We start from the raw sequence: 23552 nt of genomic DNA on the forward strand, positions 1-23552 counted from the left end.
TCTTTGGCCCCGAAACAAGATGGATAAATGTCGGCTCGTTGCAGTTTTGATTTTCACTGAGTGGTTGATACACTGAAAAACGCAAATAAGAGATCAGTTGCGCATCATACTTTTAAAGTGTTGTAAGTCTACTTACAGGAAAGAAATACCAACAGGTTGTCTTCGGTCGTTTATAAATTATTGGTACGACCACCTCGAACGCTAGTAGAGGAATATCACTCCCACAGTACTTTTTATAGAAATAATGAGTCACGTATATACCAAATTTAGTGGAAATAGCTCCAGACGTTCCTGAGTGAGGATTTTATGTCACCTCTTTTCAATTCAAACCCTCAGCCATACGAGTCCTTTATCACAGTATTTGATACATCTGGAGAAAGTAAGTGCCAGTTTTGGTAGAAATTCCTTCAGCGGATACAAAGACGCGCTGTTCGTCAAACTGTCTTGGCAATCCCTGCCCCGCGCCCTTACATTCAATTCTAAGGGTGAAACGTCACCGTGACTATCACCAACAAGTCGAAAACAGTCGATTTGATACTAATATTGGCCGTTTTCGAATATTTTGTGTCTCAATTTTTGAGTCCCACCCGACCTTTAGAGGCGGTTGAGGTATATTAACACCACAGCATTTTTATGCAAATAATTATGCAATAAATGAGTCCTGTAAGAACAAAATTTGACTGAGATAGCTCCAGGCGTTCCTGAGTTAAGCTTCCATGTCACCCCCTTTCATGGTCATCCCTACGGATGAACCTAGAAACCTACGCGAGCGTGTGCGCAACAACTCACCAAGCTTCATCGACACTGGATGAATTGTATAGGAACACAAAGAACACGAAAAAACTAATGTTCATTTGTATTAACAAACTAGCTGAGTACTCTTTGGTAGTATTTATTTCAGTTCTATTAGTCCATCTACTGCTTCGCCCCTCTCTCTTATCATCTCCTCAGCACCCCTCTGCCCCCCTCCCCTCTGTCCGTTTCCTTCTCCCCTTTCCTCTCTCCACCTCCACCCCCCTTATCTGTTAGTCTGCTACTACAACCTCTCGTCCATCTCCTCCTCTTTCCTTTCTCTGTCGACCTCACCTTCCCCCACTCTCCCTGACCATTTCTTTCTCTTCCCTTTCTCTCTCCATCTCCTCCTTTCCACCCTCCAACCTTTTCCTCTCTCCATCTCCTCTGTCCTTTCTCTGTCCATGTCCCCCTCCTCACTCTCTCTGCCCATGTTCTTCTCTTCCCTTTTTCTGTTCACTTCTTCCTCGCCCTCTCTCTGTCCATTTCCTCTTACCACCTATATGCGTCCATCTCCTCCCCTCCCCCCCTCTCTGCGTGTCCTCCTCCCCATTCTCTCTCCACATTATCACCCCCATTCCAATAGGAGTTAATGATCCCCACAGCATTTTTTTCCAGATAGTAAATATGTGTACTAAACGTTGTTGAAATCGATCCATGGGTTTAGGAGGAGTTCTTCACCTTCAGCCTTGTCCGTATACACACATGTTACATGTATTCGACGTATTAGTACAAATATTTACCCTGCATTTCTAGCGAATACTGCCATGCAGTTCGGTTTCCACGTAGCTCAATGTCCATAGCTTCAAATATCGTGAAATAGGCGTCGTACAATGAGATAATTTCGTACGTGCATTCAGCGGTATACGTGGATATTCTCTGCTAAATGTGTTTCGAACGGAATTAGTAGAAAAGAAGGTATAAATTTAAACGCATCTCAGCGTTTATGACATCATATCTCGTGAACTATATGTCGTACAACGCTATAATTTTTCAGGCACATTGAGTGGCATACGCAAATACTGTCAGAAAAATGTATTACGAATACAGTTAGTCGTCGGCTGATACTCGTATCAGAGTTTTCATTTCTCTCCTGAGATTTCCTTTGTCACGGTACAGGCGTGGAAGTGTCGTTGATGGCTTAGCAATCCAATCCTAGCGTGGAACAGGCGGCCACAGACTTTACAGCTGATGGAAGGTGGAGCACGTGGCTGAGCCTGGAGGAGTTTACGTCTCCGGCGTTTATCATTCTCCATTCTTCGACGTTCCAGCTCAAAGTTTTGAAGAGCATTTAAGGTAACTGAGCGCCAGCGACTTTGATCTTCTGCTATTGTGGACCAGTTACTCGGATCGATGTTCAAGTTTTTCAGATTTTTCTTGTACTGATCCTTATAACGTTTGAGAGGGGCACCTCGTGGCCTTTTACCTGTGCTCACTTTTCTGTACAGCATTTGGCGCGGAAGTCTGTCATTTTTCATCCGCTGGACATGTCCGACCCATCTGAGTTGATGCCCAATGATAAGAGCTTCCATGCTATACATTTTTGCTTTCTCAAGAACAGCCGTGTTGGATATGAAGTCATCTCATTTCAGGTTCATGTTATATCTTAGCTTCTGTTGGTTGAAGCGTTCTAGTTTCTTCAGATCACAGCAATATAACGTTCAGGTTTCGCAACCATATAGCGGGGTGGAAATGACTACAGCTTTGTACACCATCAGTTTGGTGTACAGTGTTAGGTCTTTATTCAGGAAGACACGCTTTGTAAGACGTCCAAATGCTACATCGGCAACACGTAATCTATTCTCCACATCTTTTCCAGATGAGCAGTTAGATGACAGTATGCTTCCTAGGTAGAGAAAATGGTCCACTTGTTCCAAGTAGTAATATAGTTAGTAGGAAAGAAGCAATAGACTAAAACTTTATGCCTGAAGCGACAGTTTTACTGCACGAACAGGGAAATTGTTGTGTGTTTTTCCTTTCATTAATATGGGGGGGGGGGGGGGGGGGGTTGATACCGAGAAAAAGTTTCTTAAAAGTTTTAAATTATGTATCAAGTTTGGTGCACGTCAATAAGTGCTCTCATTCTGAACCACTGCATGAATGAAGTATGGGTATTCGCGTGTCATGGGCTATACTACTTTTTCACCCTCACGGCCACTTCTTTGAAAGGTAGGTGGTTCTTACCCCGACAGTGATTCTTTACAGGCCGTAAGTTATATGTGTACCCAGTATCGTTAAAACTGGTGTAGCAGTTTCGGAGAAAATGTGAAACATACATACATACATACATACATACATACATACTCGTATACATATTTTTATAATATGTGTGGATATCTTTTTTTTCCCTTGACCAAATTTTTATGAAATAAAGCCCATACCCTTAAGTTACCTATCAGACCCCATGGAAATTCGACCATTAGTTCTCGAAATTAGCGTGTTCAAACAGACACGACGCTTTTATAGTTTTATTATCTGAAAAAGTTGCCCATGGCCACGCATTGCTGCGGCTCAGCTTGGTTAAATCGAAAAGAAAGAAAACAGAAAGCACATGTTTCTCACATGATGGGAATTGCGTGTACGTCCTAAACTATTCCCTCCCCTCTCCCCCACCGTCTCCTCCACGCCCTCTCTTTGTCCATCTCCTCCTCCTTCCACCCCTCTCTGTCCATCACCTCCTCCTATTTTCTCTGTCCTCCCTCCTCTCCCTCCATCTTCTCCTGGTCCCTCGCCCTCTCTGCCTTCCACTGTCCATGATCTCCTCCTCCCTTCCTATGTTCTCCTTCCCACCTCTCTCTGTCCCCTTCTGCCCATTTCTCTGTCCATCTCCTACTTTCCCCTTTCTATCTCCATTTTCTTCCACCTCTCTGTCCATATCCTCTTCTCACCCCTCTCTCTCACCTCCCCCCTCTCTCACCTCCCCCCCTCTCTCTCTCTGGGTCTTGTTTATATTAGCAATATGTAGTAGTTGTAGTCATAAGCCGATAAGCCATAAATACAACTTTCATGTTTGTTAAAATGTTGCACTCCTACGTATTATATATAGATGTGTTTATATATTAGACATATTAAAAAAAAGTATATCAGTAATGTAATACAACGTTGTGTTGTGAAGCAGTCGGTGAAGGACTCTCAGATAATTAAGATTTTGAATAAACGAACATTAAAATTTTTTGTTTCTAAAGACAGATAAGAAATTAAAGAAAGTTATTGACGCCTTTAGCCGTGGGCACATAGTTGAAATTGGCCTTATTGGCGTATGCACCCAAACCCAACAACCCCCACCCACCCACCCACCCACCCAACCACAAATTCACAGAAAACATAGGAAGAACACGTTGCTCTTCCACAGTTAGTCGTATCCAGAGTAACTTACCCTGAAGCGCCAAAGTAACTGATATAGCCATGCGTATTCAAATACAGATAGATGTAAACAGGCAGAAAACGGCGCTGCCGTGGGCAACGCCTGTATAAGACAAGTGTCTGGTGTTGTGGATTGGAAAGAGAGCCAACCCACTATGAGAGGAAGCCGAAAGACACGCGTTTTAGCTCACGCAGGCTGGCGTGAGGTCTGTAACAGGACAAGGAAGTTAGACTTTAGCAAAAAAGGACGTAGCTGTTGGAATACTTAACTTTAATCCGTAAATGGTGAACATCGCTCTTGACGGTACATGTTTTACAGCATCAATAGTAACTGGTAATGGCGCTTTTTCTAGGTCGTAGCAAATGACGTAGCTGAAGGCTATGCTAACTATCGTCTCGGCAAATGAGAGCGTATTTTGTCAGTGAACCATCGCTAGCAAAGTCGGCTGTACAACTGGGGCGAGTGCTAGGAAGTCTCTCTATACCTGCCGTGTGGCGGCGCTCGGTCTGCAATCACTGATAGTGGCGACACGCGGGTCCGACGTATACTAACGGACCGCGGCCGATTTAAAGGCTACCACCTAGCAAGTGTGGTGTCTGCCGGTGACACCACATCTGGCACAGTTGTTACATCGGTTACTGTTGCTACAACGGCAACTTATAGAGATTTAAGTGAGTCTTAACGTGGTGTTATAGTCGGCGCACGAGCGATGGGACACAGCGTCACCGAGGTAGCGGTGAAGTGGGGATTTTCCTGTACTACCATTTCAGGAGTGTACCGTGAACATCAGGAATCTGGTGAAGCATCAAATCTCCGACATATCTGCGGCCGGAAAAAGATCCTGCAAGAACGGGACCAACGACAACTGAAGAGCATCGTTCAACGTGACAGAAGTGCAACCTTTCCGCAAATTGCTGCACTTTTCAATACTGGGCCATCAACAAGGTCTGCGTGCGAACCATTCAACGAAACATCATCCATATGGGCTTTCGGAGCCGAAGGCCCACTCGTGTGCACTTGATGACTGCACGACACAAAGCTTTACCCCTCGCCTGGTGCCGTCAACGCTGACACTGGACTGTTGATGATTGGAAACATGTTGCCTGGTCGGACGAGTGTCGTTTCAAATTGTACCGAGCTGATGGACACGTAAGAGACAACCTCATGAGTCCCAAGACCCTCCATGTCAGCAGGGGACTGTTCAAGCTAATGGAGGCTCTGTAATGGTGGGCGTGTGCAGTTGGAGTGATATGGGATCCCTGATACGTCTAGATACGACTCTGACCGATGACACGTACGTAAGCATTCTGTCCGATCACCTGCATCCATTCATGTCCATTGTGCATTCTGACGGACTAGAGCACGCCCAACAGGACATTGCGACACCACACACGTCCGTAACTGCTACATAGTGGCTCCAGGAACACTCTTCTGAGTTTAAACTTTCCGCTGGCCGCTAAATTCGGCAGCATGACATTATTGAGCACATCTGGGACGCCTTGCAATGTGCTGTTCAGAAGAGATCCCCACCCTCTCATACTCTTACAGATTAATGCACAGTCCTGCAGGATTCATGATGTCAATTCCGTCCAGCACTACTTCAGACATTTGTCGAGTCCATTCCACGACCTGTTGCGGCGCTTCTGGGTGCTCGCGGGGGCCCTACACGATATTAGGCAGGTGTACCAGTTTCTTTGGCTGTTCAGTGTTAAGGACTAAATAAGAGATGAAAGGCTAAAGTGTGCAGCGAGAGAAAGTAATGAAAGAACGTGCTCGCCTCATTTAGAGAGGCTGTCCACTTGTAGGCGCTGTTCTTCATAACTTCCGATGGTGGTGTCGATCGAGATGAGCTGAGTAGCTGATTTTTCAACAACGAGACGCTGGCTGCTTTACAGCTTCCCCGTTCGAATTTGTCCGTTGCGCGACTGCCGCACCACCTTGCTGAGGATGCAGACACAAGTAGGGGCTGACCTAAACGAACCAACCCTGACTCTGGCCTCTCACAAGCCAAAGGCAAGCATTCTCCACAGATTGGAGACGTGATCACGTAGTGCCGAAAGAAACAGACGCGCCTCGTTTGCTTTACTCCTGGCACTGGGAATCTGGCGTCCCTACGTTTAACGCCCAGAAGTGGTGCCCTGTTCTCTCTCGTTCGGAATTACATAGCAGCTACCCTGTATACTTTTGCAACATAGCTGCAGATTTAAATAAACGTGTCATCGTTGTCGCACTTTATGGGACGAAAGTAAAAGTGGGAGGTAGTTTAGTGAGGCGACTAGCTGTTCTGACAGTTTACAATAATCATTACGTTTATCTGATTTAAGTTTTGCGCCGTAAGTTGGAACATCCTTGCTTGTGTGGGGGACTGGCGCGTCTGTGCCGTGTGCTGGCTGGTCCGGCACGAGCTACATCTGGTGGCAGTGGCGGGAGGAGAGGCGGACGTGCACGGAGACAGTTGGTGCGAGACGTCACAAACAGATGGGCGACCAGCAGCAGCGATTGGTACGACATGATGTACCATAAGGAGCTGGATGACGGACAGTACGCCCCGTACGTTGGAAGCATGTTACACAGGGTGTTAGGAAATTCCCGTTAATAACTTCCAGGGCTTGTAGAGGGGAGTAAGTACATAATGTTTTGAACAGGAACTCAATGTTCGAAAACGAATCGTTCTCGTTCTACAAGGGTTTCAGTTCAGATGTGTAACGCGTCCATGTCTGCTGAGTGGAAGAGAAAAATCCCAGAGTTGCTTGTCCTGGATGCAATACGGTAGATAGGATGAAGCTGATTACTTCTTGTGGGGTCATAAGCAAAGTTTAACTTACGAGACTCCTGCAGAGACATAGGAAGATCTTCTGGCACAAGCTCTGGCGGCTTCACTAGAAACTGAAGAGACACCAGTTGGAATGGAGAGTGTGTACTACCACTCTGTATATTCCGCACGTATTACTTGACCAAACAGATAAACTAAGATCTGCATTACAATTATAAGATGATGGTGGTTGTCATTTACAGGATAGAAATCAGGAATAAGAAATGATATACAAAAGTGGGACATTTACTTGTCATTACACATTCATACAGTTAACCTATGTTACGATTACTATGTATGGTGGTCATGCAGATGCATGTCGAATGATTTTACAACGTAGCTGAGAGTAATGAGTCAAAATGTTAAAACTGTCAACTTGGCCGCATGAGATCCTGAATTTACGCGGGTAGGTAAACATGCGGGTAATGTAAATCACTAAGGAGATCTGACCGGGTATCGCAGATTACTCGTTAGTGACAAATGTGAAGAGTGGCTACGGAGTCTTTCGTGACGAAGCTCTTACATAAAAAGTCCTCGCTTTACTTTCCGTGTCAAATTCGGATAAAATCCCAAAATTGCGATTACACTCACACGACGGCATCTGATTGGCTGGATTAAGTGTTGATGACAATAGTGAGATGGCGCGTACTGAGGGAGGGTTCTGAAGAAGGAACACTGAACAGTGCTCTCTTCCGTCGACCTTCCTCCTTCAGATACGTTAACGATACTTGAACTCGCTGCATCGCAGTGACCCCTCCAGCAGTTCATTGACCATTTTAATTAGATACATCCTAACATAAATTTACAGCGGAGGTAGAGAAGAAAGGGAAATTAACTTTTATAGATCTGCTGGTCAAACAGAAATCAGATGGACGAGTCGGTCATTCTGTGTAGGATGCACAGGGGTGTCTCTCGTAATGGGCATAAGTTTCACCATCCTGCTTAGAATAGAGCTATGCTGAACACCTTGGTTTACAGAATCAGAACTACAAAAGAACCACCGAAATTAACGATATGACTCAGAAGGAACATGTGTCACGTCTGTAATACGAGTATTAGGTCGAGGAAACCAGATGAACAGACACATATCGCGTCTCCAATTTTGTGGTGCAAAAACTATTAAGAAAGAGTCCTAAACAGGCAGACCAGTCTTCCGGCCTCCCAGGAAAGTTAAAAGTAGCACTGAGGGCTGTTAAAGATAATCTCGGCCTGAGAGTACTGGAATTTATAGCATTTCTTGCGAGTGTGGCAAATGTTATGTGGGCGAGTCTATAGGAACTTTTGCAGATTGCTGCGTTAAGCAAAAAAAAAAAAAAAAAAAAAAACCAGCGGTGGTCGAAAACAACCAGTTACATAAATACAAGATTTTGTTCTTGATCGGGAAAGTGGTTGAAGACAGACTGTGTGAAAAGAACTTTAATAGCGAGACCGGCTATGCACTTAGCAATGCATGGAAGCGAGCACTCGATACAGAAAGACCGCATAGGAAGACACCTCGCAGTTTTCCGCCCGGGTTCGAGTCCCGGTCCGGCATAAATTTTCAAACTTCACCGTTGATTTATTTTAATACCAGTAAGTGGCTGAAGTCCTGATTTTTCGCAGTATAGTCTCTTTATGGCCGCTGTACTACCAAAGGTGCCTGTACTGTCGGAGATGTCCGACGGAACAATATGGATAACTGTTCAACACACCTATACCTACAGCGCCGAAATTGTCCAGTCGGGCCAGCTATAATAAATTTAATACATAAGTGAAACAGCTGAGATGTAGAACTTAAAAATGTCCTATGATATACATATTATGTATCAAAATATATATTGCCTATTGTCCGTCTCAATGTTGCATACAGTGTGAGCGGTGGGGTGCTATTCTGTCGTTCTGCCCAACGGATTAATCCGAGATGTACCCTTTACCCTGTGGCTCCTGCAAGATGCAATTTCCACCCCCACACTACTACAGAAGTCAGACAGACGCTCCTAACGTTCTAAAGAGAAATGCCTGAAAAACTTTCAGCAATAAATATCTTCTGGAGTCGTCCGCTGTTAGAAAATGACACAAAAATTCACAAAATTTCTTACGTTACTAGCAGGATACTTCGGTACTGGAGTAGTGCTAGTTAGTGTAAGAAAAACATGAAACTAACGAAAATTATTATTTATTTTGCAAAAATTCTGAGAAATCACAATGGCACTTTTAGTTATGAACTGAACACGTTATTTCCCGGTTCTTTTCAGAATGTGAAGTTACTTCTCAAGGATAGGATTCGCTAATGAAATTTCTATACAAAGTTTTAGATTGTTATTGACTTGGCAAAATGGCTGAGAGCCGCACCTACTCAACTTGAATAATTATCCGTTCGAATGTTGCTAGGTACGGTCGAGGTTGTCTCATGTGAAATGCGGTGAAGTGTACTGCTGTGGAGGAAATATGGGACTCGCAAGAACTGTAGCGCACAATACCGTAAGCTACGATGACTGCTCGCTGCTGACAAAGTAAAGTTTGGAAGGTAGGAGACGAGATGCTGGCAGAAGTAAAACTGTGAGTACCGGGCGTGAGTCGTGCTTCGGTAGCTCAGATGGTAGAGCACTTGCCCGCGAAAGGCAAAGGTTCCGAGTTCGGGTCTCTGTCAGGCACACAGTTTTAATCTGCCAGGAAGTTTCTTGTCAAAGTTCTTTAGACATATATATATACGAATTTTCGATGGAGCATCGCGTAAAAATTTGAAGCTAATCGGTCAAGAACTTGGCGAGATTTTTGGAACAACGTTTTGTCTTTATATATTACATATTGCTTTAAAAAATAGTTACACAAAAACACGTGCGTATTAGGATGCAATGTTGTGTCAAAATTTCCAGGTCAATTGACCGGTTACTTTTTTAGTTTTGCAAGCACAAACACACACAGGCTGACTTTTTTAAATACATAATTAACTCTGTCTTATCGATAAGTTTTTATTTATGGGCCCAAAAGTAGTGTTCTTCATTGGGCAACGTTCAAGTGTAGCGGGTAGCTGACCTTGTCGGGGTTGAGCGGTACGACGGTCGGCGGCGTGCTGACGGAGGAGGCTCGGCGCAGCGTGAGCGCGGGCAGCGGGTGCGGGTGCTGCAGCCCGTGTGGGGCGGGGGCCGCGTGGGGCGGCAGCGTGGCGGCGGGGGCGGCGGGGGCGGGCCCCCTGGCCTCGGGCGGCGGCGAGTCCAGGTCCTCGCTGCGCGCGAAGAAGCGCGTGTCGCGCCGGCACGCGCCCAGCAGCGGCGTCAGCGGCGTGACCGGCGGCGCAGGCGGCGGCACCAGCGGGGACTCCGGCGGCGCGTGGGCGCTCACGCTGCTGCACAGCACACAAGTTGATATATTCATACAGGTATCGACGGACAATGCAAAACTGTATACTTTGACGGCCGATGGGTGACTGTGTAACGCTGCAGCGCAATTTCACCGCGCAGCTGGCAAGGGTGGTAAGCGTGGGACACGGTCGATACCGAGGCAAAGTCTTTGCGAATTTCATTCCGTGTACTCAGCTGGACAGTAACTGCTCCTCGCAGACAGCAGCGTGAGCAATATACGCAGATGTCAGGATTTGAGACAGGACATGTGGTCGATCTAGAAGAAGCCGGCTGGAGTAATCGGCAAATCGCTCGACATTTGAATAGAAGCTATACCACTATTCAGCGATGGTGAACGGTGACCGAACACAGATTCAGGAACGATGCGGGTAACATAGAAGACGAGGGAACCTGACCCAGAAATCGTCAGAGGCACTCAGAGCCCAGGATTCATCATTACCATCGCTCCAGTAACAATAATGACCATTAATAGGCGGCTCACAGAAAGGGAACTGATCTCACGGAGCTCCTTGCGACTCTGTACACCAACAAGACCGTTTGCAGAGGTGTCGGGCATATTCGGTCTCATTGGAGTAGAACTGTCTTCAGTGATGAGTCTCACTTCTAACTGAGCCTCCGAAGACCAGCGGTGTCTAAAGACGCTCTGAGCACCAGTGTGATCTATCTTTTGCAGCCATTTTCTTTTTTTTTTTTTGGGTCATCAGTCTTCTGACTGGTTTGATGAGGCCCGCCACGAATTCCTCTTCTGTGCCGATCACTTCATCTCAGAGTAGCAACCTAAGTCCTCAATTACTTGCTGGATATATTTCAGTCTCTGTCTTCCTCTACAGTTTTTGCCCTCTACAGTTCCCTCTAGTTCCGTGGAAGTCATTCCCTCATGTCTTAACAGATGTCATATCAACCGGTCTCTTCTCCTTATCAGTCTTTTCCACATATTCCTTTCCTCTCCGATTCTGCGTAGAACCTCCTCATTCCTTACCTTATCAGTGCACCTAACTTTAAACATTCGTCTGTAGCACCACATCTCAAATGCTTCGATTCTCGTCTGTTCCAGTTTACCCACAGTCCATGTTGCACTACCATACTATGCCGTGCTCCAGACGTACGTTTTCAGAAATTTCTTCCTCAAATTAAGACCTATATTTGATACTAGTAGACTTCTCTGAGCCAGAAATGCCCTTCTTGCCATTTCTAGTCTGCTTTCGATGTCTTCCTTGATCCGTCCATCACTGATTTTTTACTGCCAAGGTAGCTGAATTCCTTAACTTCATCTACTTCGTGGCCACCAATACTGATGTTAAATTTCTCGCTGCTCTCATTTCTGCCACTTCATTACTTTCGTCTTTCTTCGATTTACTCTCAATCCATATTCTGTAATCATTACATTGTTCATTCCGTTCAACAGATCATGTAATTCTTCTTCACTTCCAGTCAGGATAGCAATGTCATAAGCGAATCATATCATTCTTATCCTTTCACTTTGAATCTTAACTCCACTCCTGTACCGTTCTTTTATTTCCATCATTGCGTCTTTAACAGTAGGGAGGAAATACTACATTCCTGTCTTGCACCCTTCTTAATCCGAGCACTTCGTTGTTGGTCGTCCATTCCCTCTTGGCCATACGGCCCGACAACCACGACTGGTGGCCTGGAGCGCCATTTATTTTCATAGCAGCCCCTCTTTGGTAGCCATCCGCGACACCATTACAGCCCAGCCGCAGGTCGACGGTATTCTACGCCCCGTTTTGTTGGCCTTCACGGCAAGCCATTCTGGGCTTACATTTCAGAAAAGTAAAGCGCACCTGTACACGGTGACGGTTTCTACTGCTCGTCTTCGTGCTTGCCAAGCCCCACCTTGGCCAGAAAAGTCACCAGGTCTCTCCCCAGCTGAGAATGTTTGCAGCACTACGGGCAGAGCCCTCCAACAAACTCGGAAAATTTGATGCGCCGATTGGACAGAATCTGGCACGATGTCGCTCAGGAGGACATCCGACAACTCTGTCAGTCAATGGCAAGCCTAATAACTGTTTGCATAAGGGCCAGAGGTGAACCGCGTTACCCGATTTGCTCAATTTGTGACGCTCTTTCTCTTGAATAAATCATCCAATTTTTCTGAAATTGTAACAGTTTGTCTCTGGTTTGTTTCCACCAGGAACTGCGTGCTCCACTCAGTATTAATGAGATCCGAGATTGGAGGAAAGGCAGCATCAATCATAAATTTATCTGTTTAATGAAGACTACCTTCACTTCTTGTGTAGCTATCTTCAGTGCAGTTATATCCAAGTCGTGATGATTCATCGTAAATGAAATCGCACATGGTAACACTTTGCCATTGCAGATAACAATCAGTTAAAACCAACTTTTAACTTTTAAGATCTACAGATTTCCGTCCCAATCGAATAATTCTTTCGTGGTGCGTCCTGTGTTTTTTTCCTTAGAGTGTATTTAGGAAATATTCCATCGATTCTTGAATGAGCAGGCATATTATAAACTTGGATACACAGTATTAATGTTCTATAATAATGTTTATTTAATAGTTCACAATGAACCTGCTTTCGGCGTCCTAGGACATGGTCAGATAACATGATATTAAACAAATAGTCACCACCACTTTAACGAGGGTTCACAGCTGCATTAAAATTGTTTTTAAAAGATACGTGACATTTTACGACTATATCGATACATAATACAGGATAATGTAATATCCAAAGAGGCTATGAACAAATAAATCTTATATTAAAGTATATTCAAAGTTTACCATATGGAAATCAATCAACCAAACGTCTTTTACAAGTGATTAATGACTCAAACTACATTGTTATCTGGACAGACTGGTGAATGTGATGAACACCTCTGAGAGGAAACGGAGGGGGGAAAGAAGTCTATGGAATGTGAGTGTGGATCAAGTGTAACAGGCACATTTTCTAATCGCGAGGAAAATATTAAGTAACCAGTTACTTTAGTAAGGGTGAGAAATGGAACTGTGCTTGGTTATTAAGGACCGGCTTAGAGTTTTTTTACTGATGTTTATTAATGACCAGAATTTCGAGCAACATTAGTTGTCTGCCTTCAGTTCCTCTATGGAGAACAACACATTTAACATCATACGAATGACGTTCGGTAAGAACATGTTCAGCAAAGGTGGAATCTTTCTTTTTTTATCTTCAACTGATTTCATGCTCAGTCAGTTTAGTTGTTGAACAGGATACTTTGCAAGTAGAGTTTGGATTTTTTCCCCTTACCACTTACACCTGATTATGAGGAACAAGTGGCACTCGGTGTGAACTTACCACCTCTTGACTATGTGAGAAAACATCTGCCAGAAAATATTTTTAGCACTCTTACCGAATATATATGGGAGAGAGCTGAATGTACTGTAGATGAAATGAAAAGGTTTATGTCTGCAACAATGATGATGTCATACTTGTGCTGCAGGATTAGGATTTATTGGGCCAAAAAGACTAGGGTGGATTGTATTGCTAAAAAAGATTGCCGTGACAGAAATTGTTAATGATGATGAAGTGTCTCTTGAAGTAAAACAAAATAATAAATTTTGGAAAATACAACCTATTCTTGAAAGTGTACGGAATGGTTACAGACTGAACCCTAGGCCCTCTGACGTTTTTGTTAATGAACAGATGATTCCATTTTCGGGTCACAGCAAAAAATTTTGTCTTGGCTGCAACTGATGGCCTTCGTTTAGATTTCTCCTTTTACCATGGGAAAGGTACTTCTATAGTGACTGACACTCAGTATGAAAATTTGGATGTAGGTGGAAAAGCTGTTATAAAACTGACAGCCATTCTTCGTCGTGGAGTGACCATATACATGGGCCGTTATTTCACATCGGAGTCGCTTTGAGACAAACTGCACAGTGAAGCTGAGTGTCAAGCCACTGGAACATTACAGAACTCTAGAATTCCAGAAGATTCCAAACTATCATTGGACAAGGATATGAAGAAAATTGGTAGGGGATCCATTGGTCAGTCAGTGAGAAGTGAAGGACAAGTTTGTGTAGTGAAGTGGTTCGACAATCGCCCTGTTATCTTTATGTCCAGTAGAGAAGGAGTAAATCCAGTTGATAAAATGTCGCCGCTGGTGCAGGGAAGAAAAAAGTACACCCAAGTGGATTGTCCCGCAGTTGTAAGCACCTACATTTCATATATGGGAGGTGTTGACTTTCTCGACAGGTTGATCAGCTATTACAGAATAAGTTGCAGAACTAAGAAGTGGACTGTAAGGTGATTATGCACTTCACAGATTTCGCTATTTCTGCTTCATGGCTAGAACACAGACGTGATCAAGCTGTCTTGGGTACATTGAAGGATGACGTTCTAGACTGCCTCCAGTTCAGAGGAAAGTAAGAGGAATATCTACGGCATACGCGTGAATCTGAAGTCATATCCGATGATAATCCTGACTTCGAAAATCCAGCACCAAAGCGATGTCCTACGGACCGATAGTGTTCTACATGTACCAGAACTTCCTCAACCGGTTACCAAAAATCGCTGTTGTTTTCCAGGGTGTTCAGCTGATAAGGCACGAATAAGATGTTCCACCTACAAAGTTTTCCTCTGCCTGCAAGATACACGCAACTGCTTGGAGCTTTATCACGAGCTGTGAAGACTAAATAAATTAAATTTGTCATCAGAAATAAATGATTATGATAGACCTATTGTATTTCAAATTTTTTTCTAATCTACTTTTCTTTTGTTCAGTAGATATATCTCGGTACAATATTGCAACAATAAAATGTATTTTTGTATTAATTTAAATAAATACTGCATCGATAAAACTAAAAATAATGTTCTTAATGGAAATATGATTTGTGGAACTTCATTACACCTTGAGACCTAACGTCCCCTGTGGTGGACATCCCTTTGCAGGATTAGGAGAAATGAATGATTATTTAAACATTTTTCTAGTGTTTCTAGTATTACTAATGAGCAAATTATGGAAGAAAATATAAAAAATTTAAATAAAAATTTTCTCAGGACTGAGGAGGTTATCAAGCACTTGCATCTCAGCGGTAAACAGTCTACTGTTTTTAGAGCATGCATGACGTTGAGAAGTCACAGTCTCAGTGGCAACATTTCTTTATGTAAGCAATATCTGATGGCTGCAGACCCACTTACAAAGAAAACAGTTTATTTACTTTGTTGATTGTTTTATGTAGACTGGCAAGATCAGAACCACCAGGCTCTCCCTCGCAGCTGACCAGGCGCACTGCATACAGTGTGGTTCACAAGTGTAAAACCACCCTTTTAAATTAAAAGCAGGTTGATGAACAGAAATATAAAGTCAAGTAGTGGAACGAGATGAGAAAGGGCGAAAACAAGGGAAGCTATTTTCCAACATGGCAGCCATATTGGAAGCCAGCAGCTTGGACGAAATTCGTAATTTTCAAATAGAAACTGTGCCATGTGAGATATCAAACTGACAATACGTCATCTTTACGTTTTCTGTCGTTCCTTAGTTTCTTCTACATAACTGCTGTTACGCCACGAAGTAGAAAAGGGGAAGAAATTAAAATTTTTCTGAAATTAGCGCAGCCACAGGAGGCTGCAGGCAGAGGTGAGGATGTAGCCAAACAGTAGAAAGAAAGAATAAACACTGTAAGTCGGTTGGTCACATACATAAGCTCACGTTGCTAGATGAACACCAATCGCTGGGTGCATGTCACACAGTCAGCAAAATGTCCACAGAGAGAGAGAGAGAGAGAGAGAGAGAAAGAATCGTTAGATGTTGTTATGTGAAGAAACAAGGTTTACTTCAGATGCAGTACCACCTTTCAGAGTCTTGACAGTGCAGTTAAAGACTGCAGCAAGTTGTTAAGCAAACGCAGCAGAATGGTGTTCGCTGACCACTAGTAAAAAAGTAGGCTACATTCGATCATAACACGCAGAGCCACATGTCATTATCTAAACCTTTCTCCACAAACACCGCAGTTCATCAGCTCTGAATTCAGCTGATCTTTAGGATTGACGGCATTTGTACTGTAGCATTCGATTCAACGATTATTTCCATGCAGTGACATCCATGTATTAAATGTTCCAGCACAAGATGTTACAGCACCTCGAAAACTCGATGCTTGCCATTCCTGAGATGACAGCATCCAAGTAACCATAGCCTGCTGTTCATGGGACTTGGTCAGCAACTACAAGGCTGCTGTTGGGGAGACTGAGGATCTTCCAATACATCTCTCAGTGTTTAATGCACTAACATCATAGTTACTGCTGGGTGTCTCTGTTCCTGGCCATTGCTACAGACACTTCTAGGTGCCAAGGGCCTATCCGTGTCGTGGGAGAAGGATCAGCTGACTATATGCCTTCTGACAGTGCGCTACATCCTGTGGGTCTTTGCGTGGAAATAAATAGCTTTGTACACTCATATGAAGTTTATCATTTTGTATTTATCTAATTATTACTAGTGAAGTATAATGAATATTTTCTTACTCACATGTACACTGTTGGGAATTATATGATTACACTTACGTTTAAAGCCATGGTTTGAAAATGGACTTGATGGTTCTTAGCTAGTCACCACAAAGAAATTACTATTATTGCAGCTGTGACAGATATTAGAAAACAATGTAATAGCCTAGTCGCTGGTTCCGTCTTTCATCAGTATGTTGGAACTTCATAAACGAAAAATAAGTTCGAAAGGAGACTGGAAAGACAGAGGTGTGTGTGTGTGTGTGTGTGTGTGTGTGTGTGTGTGTGTGTGTGTGTGTGTGTGTGTGTTCAGGCAATGTGTTACTAGGCAATGTGTTCAGTGATTCTGGGTAAGTGAAAACCAGAAGTATTAAGTAAGAAGTTGGATATAACTATCGATAGTAAGGTATGTTTACGCACGTTATTCCTTTTTATTATTTGACGTGACGGCTGTGTCATAACTTTCTAATTCTGTTTAGTTGAAAAAACAGTGTCACATATTCGTAAAGGGAGTAGCATCGGTCAAAATTCGAACACAAGTTGCTATAATAACATGTCCGGAAACCAATACAATTTAAGATATGAGCAAATGTGTTCTCTCATTTCAATGTATCTATCACGTAGACGCAGACACTACGGGCGGTGCTGCATTTGGTTACTCCTGACACATCCTTCAGCCCTTCTTGCCTCTATTGGGATTCCTTCTCGTGCATTTGTCACATTCTGCTGTAACATTTGCACATTGTTGGTGGGTGGAGCATACACCAGCGCCTTTAAATTTACCCGTAGTCAGAAATTCAAATGATTACGATACACAGAACGGGGAATTCCTCGACCAATCCATCGCCTATGTAACATGGCGGTGAGGTATTGTCGCACGATACGCAGAAAATGGAGAGTCGTCCGTCGTGTACAAATCACAGTCATTGTCTTTCTACGTGGATACCTTTCCCAACAGCGATGGTAATTCTTCGCGCAGAAATCGGTGATACGCAGCACCTGGTAATCTGTCTCGTAAAGCGTACGGTCTATGAGTTTGTCGCCGACAGTTCCTGCACCATACGGCGATCCTAATGCCTCACGTCTATTATTGCTCGAAGCGTTGTAACAGCCCACACGTGTATATTTATTATGCCAACACTTGTGAATCTAATCTAATCTGTAAACAAAATGTAGACTGTGAACTTCAACGGCCTATACCTCAGCAGGTATTGGTTTCCGGATATATCATTATAGGAACTTTTCTTTCAGTTTGGACCAACATTAGCTCCTGTCGGAATATATGACACTAATTATCTAAGAGTCTGTGTATTCTCTGCCAGGTTCCTGTTGGTAGGTTAGTCCCGTACGCCGACGGAGTGCTAAATAATATTACCAGCAAAAGGTGTACCTTTGTCAAATCCCAGTGATATTTCATCATTTCTATGAATTCCGGCATTCCTTAGTTGGTTCTGCATTATTATTATTATTATTATTATTATTATTATCATCGTCATCGTCATCGCCTTCTTGAAGATGCTCTAAATCCACGTTACTAAATAAAATTCTGTGTGTTTGTATAGCATACGCATTTCACTCCGTTTATTTGCGAAGCATCCTCAGAGGCCTGTAATACATGTTTGTAGTACGCATATAACGAACATTTTACCAGATATATTACAGTTTTTTCGTTGCTCTCTCATTGTTAGGTAATAAACTACTTTTTGGAGTGCAAGTTTTGTAAGGGTAAATTATTGTTTGGTCCTGCTTATGACTTTTTGGGATCCTATTATTGCATATGTGCTAATGTGTAATTGTACGTGTTTGTCCTACATGTAGCAGGATGTCTGATTGTTGGGGTCTGCGAGCACATTTCACCTAAACACTTCACTGTCACTGCATATATATTTTTTAAACAAGTATTGACTGTGTATGTTTACTGTTTGTAGTATAGCCAACACTCGCTGTGTTTTTTTCGGTCGGCTTTTGTTTTCATTCTGATGTCTGTGTGCATTTGATATTTGTTTGTTATGTAGGGCGTCTATTGCTGCGCGTGGAGAGGGATGCTCCGGACACGAAGAGAAAATGAGTGGAAGGAACAGCATTTTTTAAAATTCATTTGTCATTGGCGGGGAGATCGAGTAGGCTTTCGTTTAATATGTTCATGTTCCATTTCCCGGTTTGTTTTTGTGGCTAACTTCCATGAGATTTTCTTCCATTAATTTGCTCATTTATTACTGTGCTCTTTGTATGTGAAAATTCACTTGCAAAGCTAGGAGTTTTCCGTTGTGACTATTCGCTCTAATAATTTTCAAAATGGTTCAAATGGCTCTGAGCACTATGCGACTTGACTTCTGAGGTCATCAGTCGCCTAGAACTTAGAACTAATTAAACCTAACTAACCTAAGGACATCACACACATCCATGCCCGAGGCAGCATTCGAACCTGCGACCGTAGCGGTCGCTCGGCTCCAGACTGTAGCGCCTATAACAGCACGGTCACTCCGGCCGGCAGTAATTTTCATATCCAGTTCCATGTTAGATGATTAATGCCCACGATTCATTGTGTGCTCAGGAGAAGAAGAATGGCTGTTTTCACACTTTCAGCTTATTATGTGCTCTTTGTATACAGGGCGGTCAGAAACAGTCTGCAAAGCTTGTTGAGGCATTGCAGAGTAGGTTGTACTGAGAAATTACTGTTAAGATAAAAATTATTTGTGTTGCGCCGTTTCGAGTTAATTAGCGTTGGGCCGCGCGGTGTAGCCGCGGGGTCTAGAGCGCCTTGACACGGTTCGCACGGCTGCACCCGTCGGAGGTTCGAGTTCTCCCTTGGGCATGGATGTGTGTGTGTGTGTGTGTGTGTGTGTGTGTGTGTGTGTGTGTGTGTGCTTCGCCCTTAGCGTAAGTTAGTTTAAGTTATATTAAGTAGTGTGTAAGCCTGGGGCGATGGCCTCAGCAGTTTGGTCCCATAGTTATAACCACAAATTTCCAAAATAATTGGCAATGAAGTGGGCCATCAGGCGGCCGCGAGTGCAAATTGAAGCGGCCCGCCAGATGTAATTACTGTCAATCGTTCTCACGGCGTAGATGATAGTGCACGAGAACTGCTCAGCCTTTGGCTCGGGTTCGATCCTTACTGCGGTCCCATGTCCAATTTTTGCATCGCTCTCTTGCTCCGTTTTAGGAAAGCACACGAAGGAACACGATTAGCGACACCGTCTCTGGCGGGCAGCTTGAATTTGCGCCCACGACAGCCTGACTGGCTAACTTCAGTGCTAGTTAACTCGGAAACGGCGCAACGTACCGAATGCGCACCTCAGTAATTATTTCTCAGGACAACGTAGCCCGCAACACACTTACAAGCTTTTGAGACTGTTTCTGACCGCCCTGTGTAGCCTCGTCACTCGTTTGCGGCCGTGCTCACTGACGCGCCTCACCTGAAGATCTCGTCGAGCAGCTCCTGGCGGCGCTGCGCCGAGACGGCGGGCCGCTCGGGAGGCGGCGAGAAGGCCTTCGTCTCGGGCTCGGGGTCGGCTTCGTCGTCGCAGTCGCCGTCCGTCACCGTGATGAGCGTCGCCACCGTGTTGGCCGAGTCCGTCGACGTGTTGATCGTGTTGTTCGACGAGGTGGACGTCGTGCTCGAACCCATGATCACCACCTGCGGGGCAGGGCAGGCACCTCAGTCACTCTGAAACTCCGCAGCGTGGTCCGCAAGAGTGGAGCCACGCTTTTAAAACAAAACAGTTGGATAAACAGTAATTTAAAGTTAAGTAGTATGAGATGGAAGACGGGAAAACTCGTGAGGCTGTGTCACCAACGTGACGGTCTTTTTCAATTCGCCATATTGGCTCAATCTAAATTTCAAATAGAAAGGAGATGATGCGGCATATCAAACAGTCAAGAATTCCACGAGAAAAACTTTGCCGATTTAGAGGTTACACACCGATTCTTCGTTTTCTCTATGTATATTGACAATGTGAAGGTGGCAAGTCGCGCGGAGTGGCCGCGCGATTTGGGGCGCTATGTCACGGATTGCGCGGCCCCTCCCGCCGGAGGTTCGAGTCCTCCCTCGGGTGTGTGTGTGTGTGTGTGTGTGTGTGTGTGTGTGTGTGTGTGTGTGTGTGTGTGTGGGGGGGGGGGTGTCGTTCTTAGCGTAAGTTAGTTTCAGTAGTGTGTAAGTCTACGGACCGATGACCTCAGCAGTTTGGTCCCTTAGGAATTCACACACATTTGAACATTTTGCAGGTGGCAACTGGCTAGTCTGAACCAGTTACGGATTTTGGAAATTCCCTTTTGACTGTATTCGAAACACATAAAACAATAAAAATAAAAGAAAAATTAGTTTACAGCAGGTTGAATTAACGAAAACATGAATCTGGAAGCAGTTACTTCCATAAAATGGCTACGAGTTTGTATACAGAGCGATTTGAAAGGGACGTTTAATCGCGAGTAGGACAGATGCCAGACTGAAATTCACTGGAAGAATAATCAAGAAATGTGGTCCATCAGCAAACTGGGTGGCTTACAAAACACTCGTTTGACCAATACTTGAATACTGGTCGTCAGTCTGGGATCCGCACCAGACAGAAATGATGGAGGCAATCCATAACATTCAAAGAAGAGCAGTACGTTACGTCACAGGTTCATTTAGTAAGCGAGAAAGTGTCATGGAGATGCTCAGCCAACTCCAGGGGCAGACTCTGCGAGAAAGGCGTTCTGCATCACGTTATCGTGTGCTGTTAAAGTTTCCAGAGCGAACAATACAGGGAAAGTCAACCAATAGATTGTCTCCCCCTGCGTAGATCTCGCGAAAAGACCAGGGAGATAAAATTACGGATGATCTCTGCACACGTTGGTTCCTGAGGTTTCCCGAAGCACCGCTCACAGAATTTTAACGGAAACATTGAACTACCGGAAGGTGTGCGCAAGGTGGGTGCCACGCATGATGACCGAGGACCACATGCGGTAACGAGTTGATACTTCCCGCGTATTTCTTCACCGCCTTGCAACCGAACAGGACCACTTTCTGGACTCAATTGTAACGGGTGACGGAAGCTGGGCAGACCACTTCACACCTGAGACCAAGAAACAATCACGCCAGTTCATAACTTTCTGAACAGAATGGTGGCGAGCTGGTATGACATGGGCATACAAAAACTGCCACAGCGTCTTCAAAAATGCATCGACAGAAATGGAGATTATGTCGAAAAATAGCTAAATGTTCAAGCTGTAAACTGATGTAAAGCATTGTAGAAATAAACAGGTCTATGTACTTATAAAAAAATAGGAGACCTTACTTTTGGGAATACCCTCGTATTTTCCCCAAGCATCCTTAGAGAAGGGCTGATACAAGAACATTGTCCTGTTGCTCTTCGCATAGCGAGCTGTCGTCGTTGTCCTCGTAATATGTGGGAATCGACGCCCCAAAGAAAGGTGTGGTTCCATTGACGCCCTTGTCCACCCCTTGAGGCCTTTTCGTGTCAATTCTGAGCAGCGGTGTGGCTGTAATGTTTTCCTCGGCAACTCATAAGAAAACCGATGGATTTCAACGCTGGGCGTCGCGGTTCTGACCTCCATCGCAGATGTGTCAAAAGAAGAGGTGAAACGTGGGTAAGAGGGGTGTGACGATCTTCCAATCTTGTGACACTGCCACGGCAGCGTTGAGAAGAATTTTGGTGAAATTTGGTTCCAGTGTGATACCGTTAACTGTTCTTACACGTCACATGAAGTTCTGAGGTCTGGCCTTTCTTTCGCATATGTCGACACCGTGCATTTGGAGCAACGTCAAGCTGGAAGGTGACGTCACATGGCACCACGGTTCTGCGCCATTACAGAGGAAGGCCGTATTCACCTTTAAGACAAATTTCAAACCCCTGCGTCTCAATGGGAGACCATTACGGGGGTTTCAAAAAAGTGATCAATTGTGTTCCGCAATATCGATTAACACAGGTATGATTAGATTAGTGAGCGTAGGCTCATACCCTGTTTCGATTTAAATGCAGTCTGACCATCATTCACATTAATTCAAATCAACAATGACAGGTGGCTGCTACTGTTTTTTCGTTGCTGTGGTCTTCAGTCCGATGGCTGGTTTGATGCTGCTCTGTACATTAGTCTATCGTGTGCAAGCCTCTTCATCTCGGCATAACTGTTGGAAATTACATCCACTTGAACCCGCTTACAATAGTTATAGTCAAGCGTTGGTCTAAATCAACGGTTATTACTCCCCACACTTCCCTCCATTATCAAAATAACGATTCCTTTTTGGCTCAGTATATGTATCGAACCATCCTATTCCTTTTTTTACTTGAATTGTGCCATATATTTCTTTTCTCCTCGAACAGATCCAGTACCTCTTCAAAAGTTTCTCGATGTACCCATATACACTGATCAGCCAGAAAATTATGACCACCGGCCTACTATCGATATAAACACGATTAGGCGATAGCAGCGTTACCTGACGAGGAATGAGTGCTAGTCAGATACCCGCATCGTGCATATAGTATCAGTGAGCGTGCCGTCCGTGTGTAGAATGGGGAATGGACGCGACCAATCTTAGTTTGACCGAGACCAGATTGTGATGATCCGAAGGTTCGACACGAGGATTTCAGAAACTACACGACATGTTGGGTGTTCGAGGATAGCTGTGGTGAGTGTCTTCAGCACATGGCGAGGCCCAGGTGAGACCACGTCCAGACGTCGTGGGGTTGGATGGCTACCTCTTATTACAGATGTCGGACGTTAGAGGCTGGCAGAGTGGTAAAACAGGACAGGCGGTGAACTGTGGCGGAACTAACATCAGACATTAATGCTGAGCAGAGTACAAGCGT

The 23552-nt window shown here is 44.3% G+C and overlaps 1 protein-coding gene across 1 annotated transcript in view; it reads right to left on the reverse strand.

Moving 5' to 3' along the window:
* The window catches only part of LOC124803278, a 304062-nt gene that overhangs the window by 173891 nt on the left and 106619 nt on the right, over positions 1 to 23552 (reverse strand). Inside the window, exons 2-3 of the mRNA XM_047264461.1 lie at positions 20160 to 20380; positions 9984 to 10293 (exon numbers count right to left, since the gene is read on the reverse strand). Coding sequence (XP_047120417.1) covers positions 9984 to 10293; positions 20160 to 20371 — 522 coding nt within the window. The 5' untranslated portion in view covers positions 20372 to 20380. The remainder of the gene's footprint in view (positions 1 to 9983; positions 10294 to 20159; positions 20381 to 23552) is intronic.

This window comes from Schistocerca piceifrons, chromosome 6 (genome assembly GCF_021461385.2).
Source record: "Schistocerca piceifrons isolate TAMUIC-IGC-003096 chromosome 6, iqSchPice1.1, whole genome shotgun sequence".
Lineage (NCBI taxonomy): Eukaryota > Metazoa > Arthropoda > Insecta > Orthoptera > Acrididae > Schistocerca > Schistocerca piceifrons.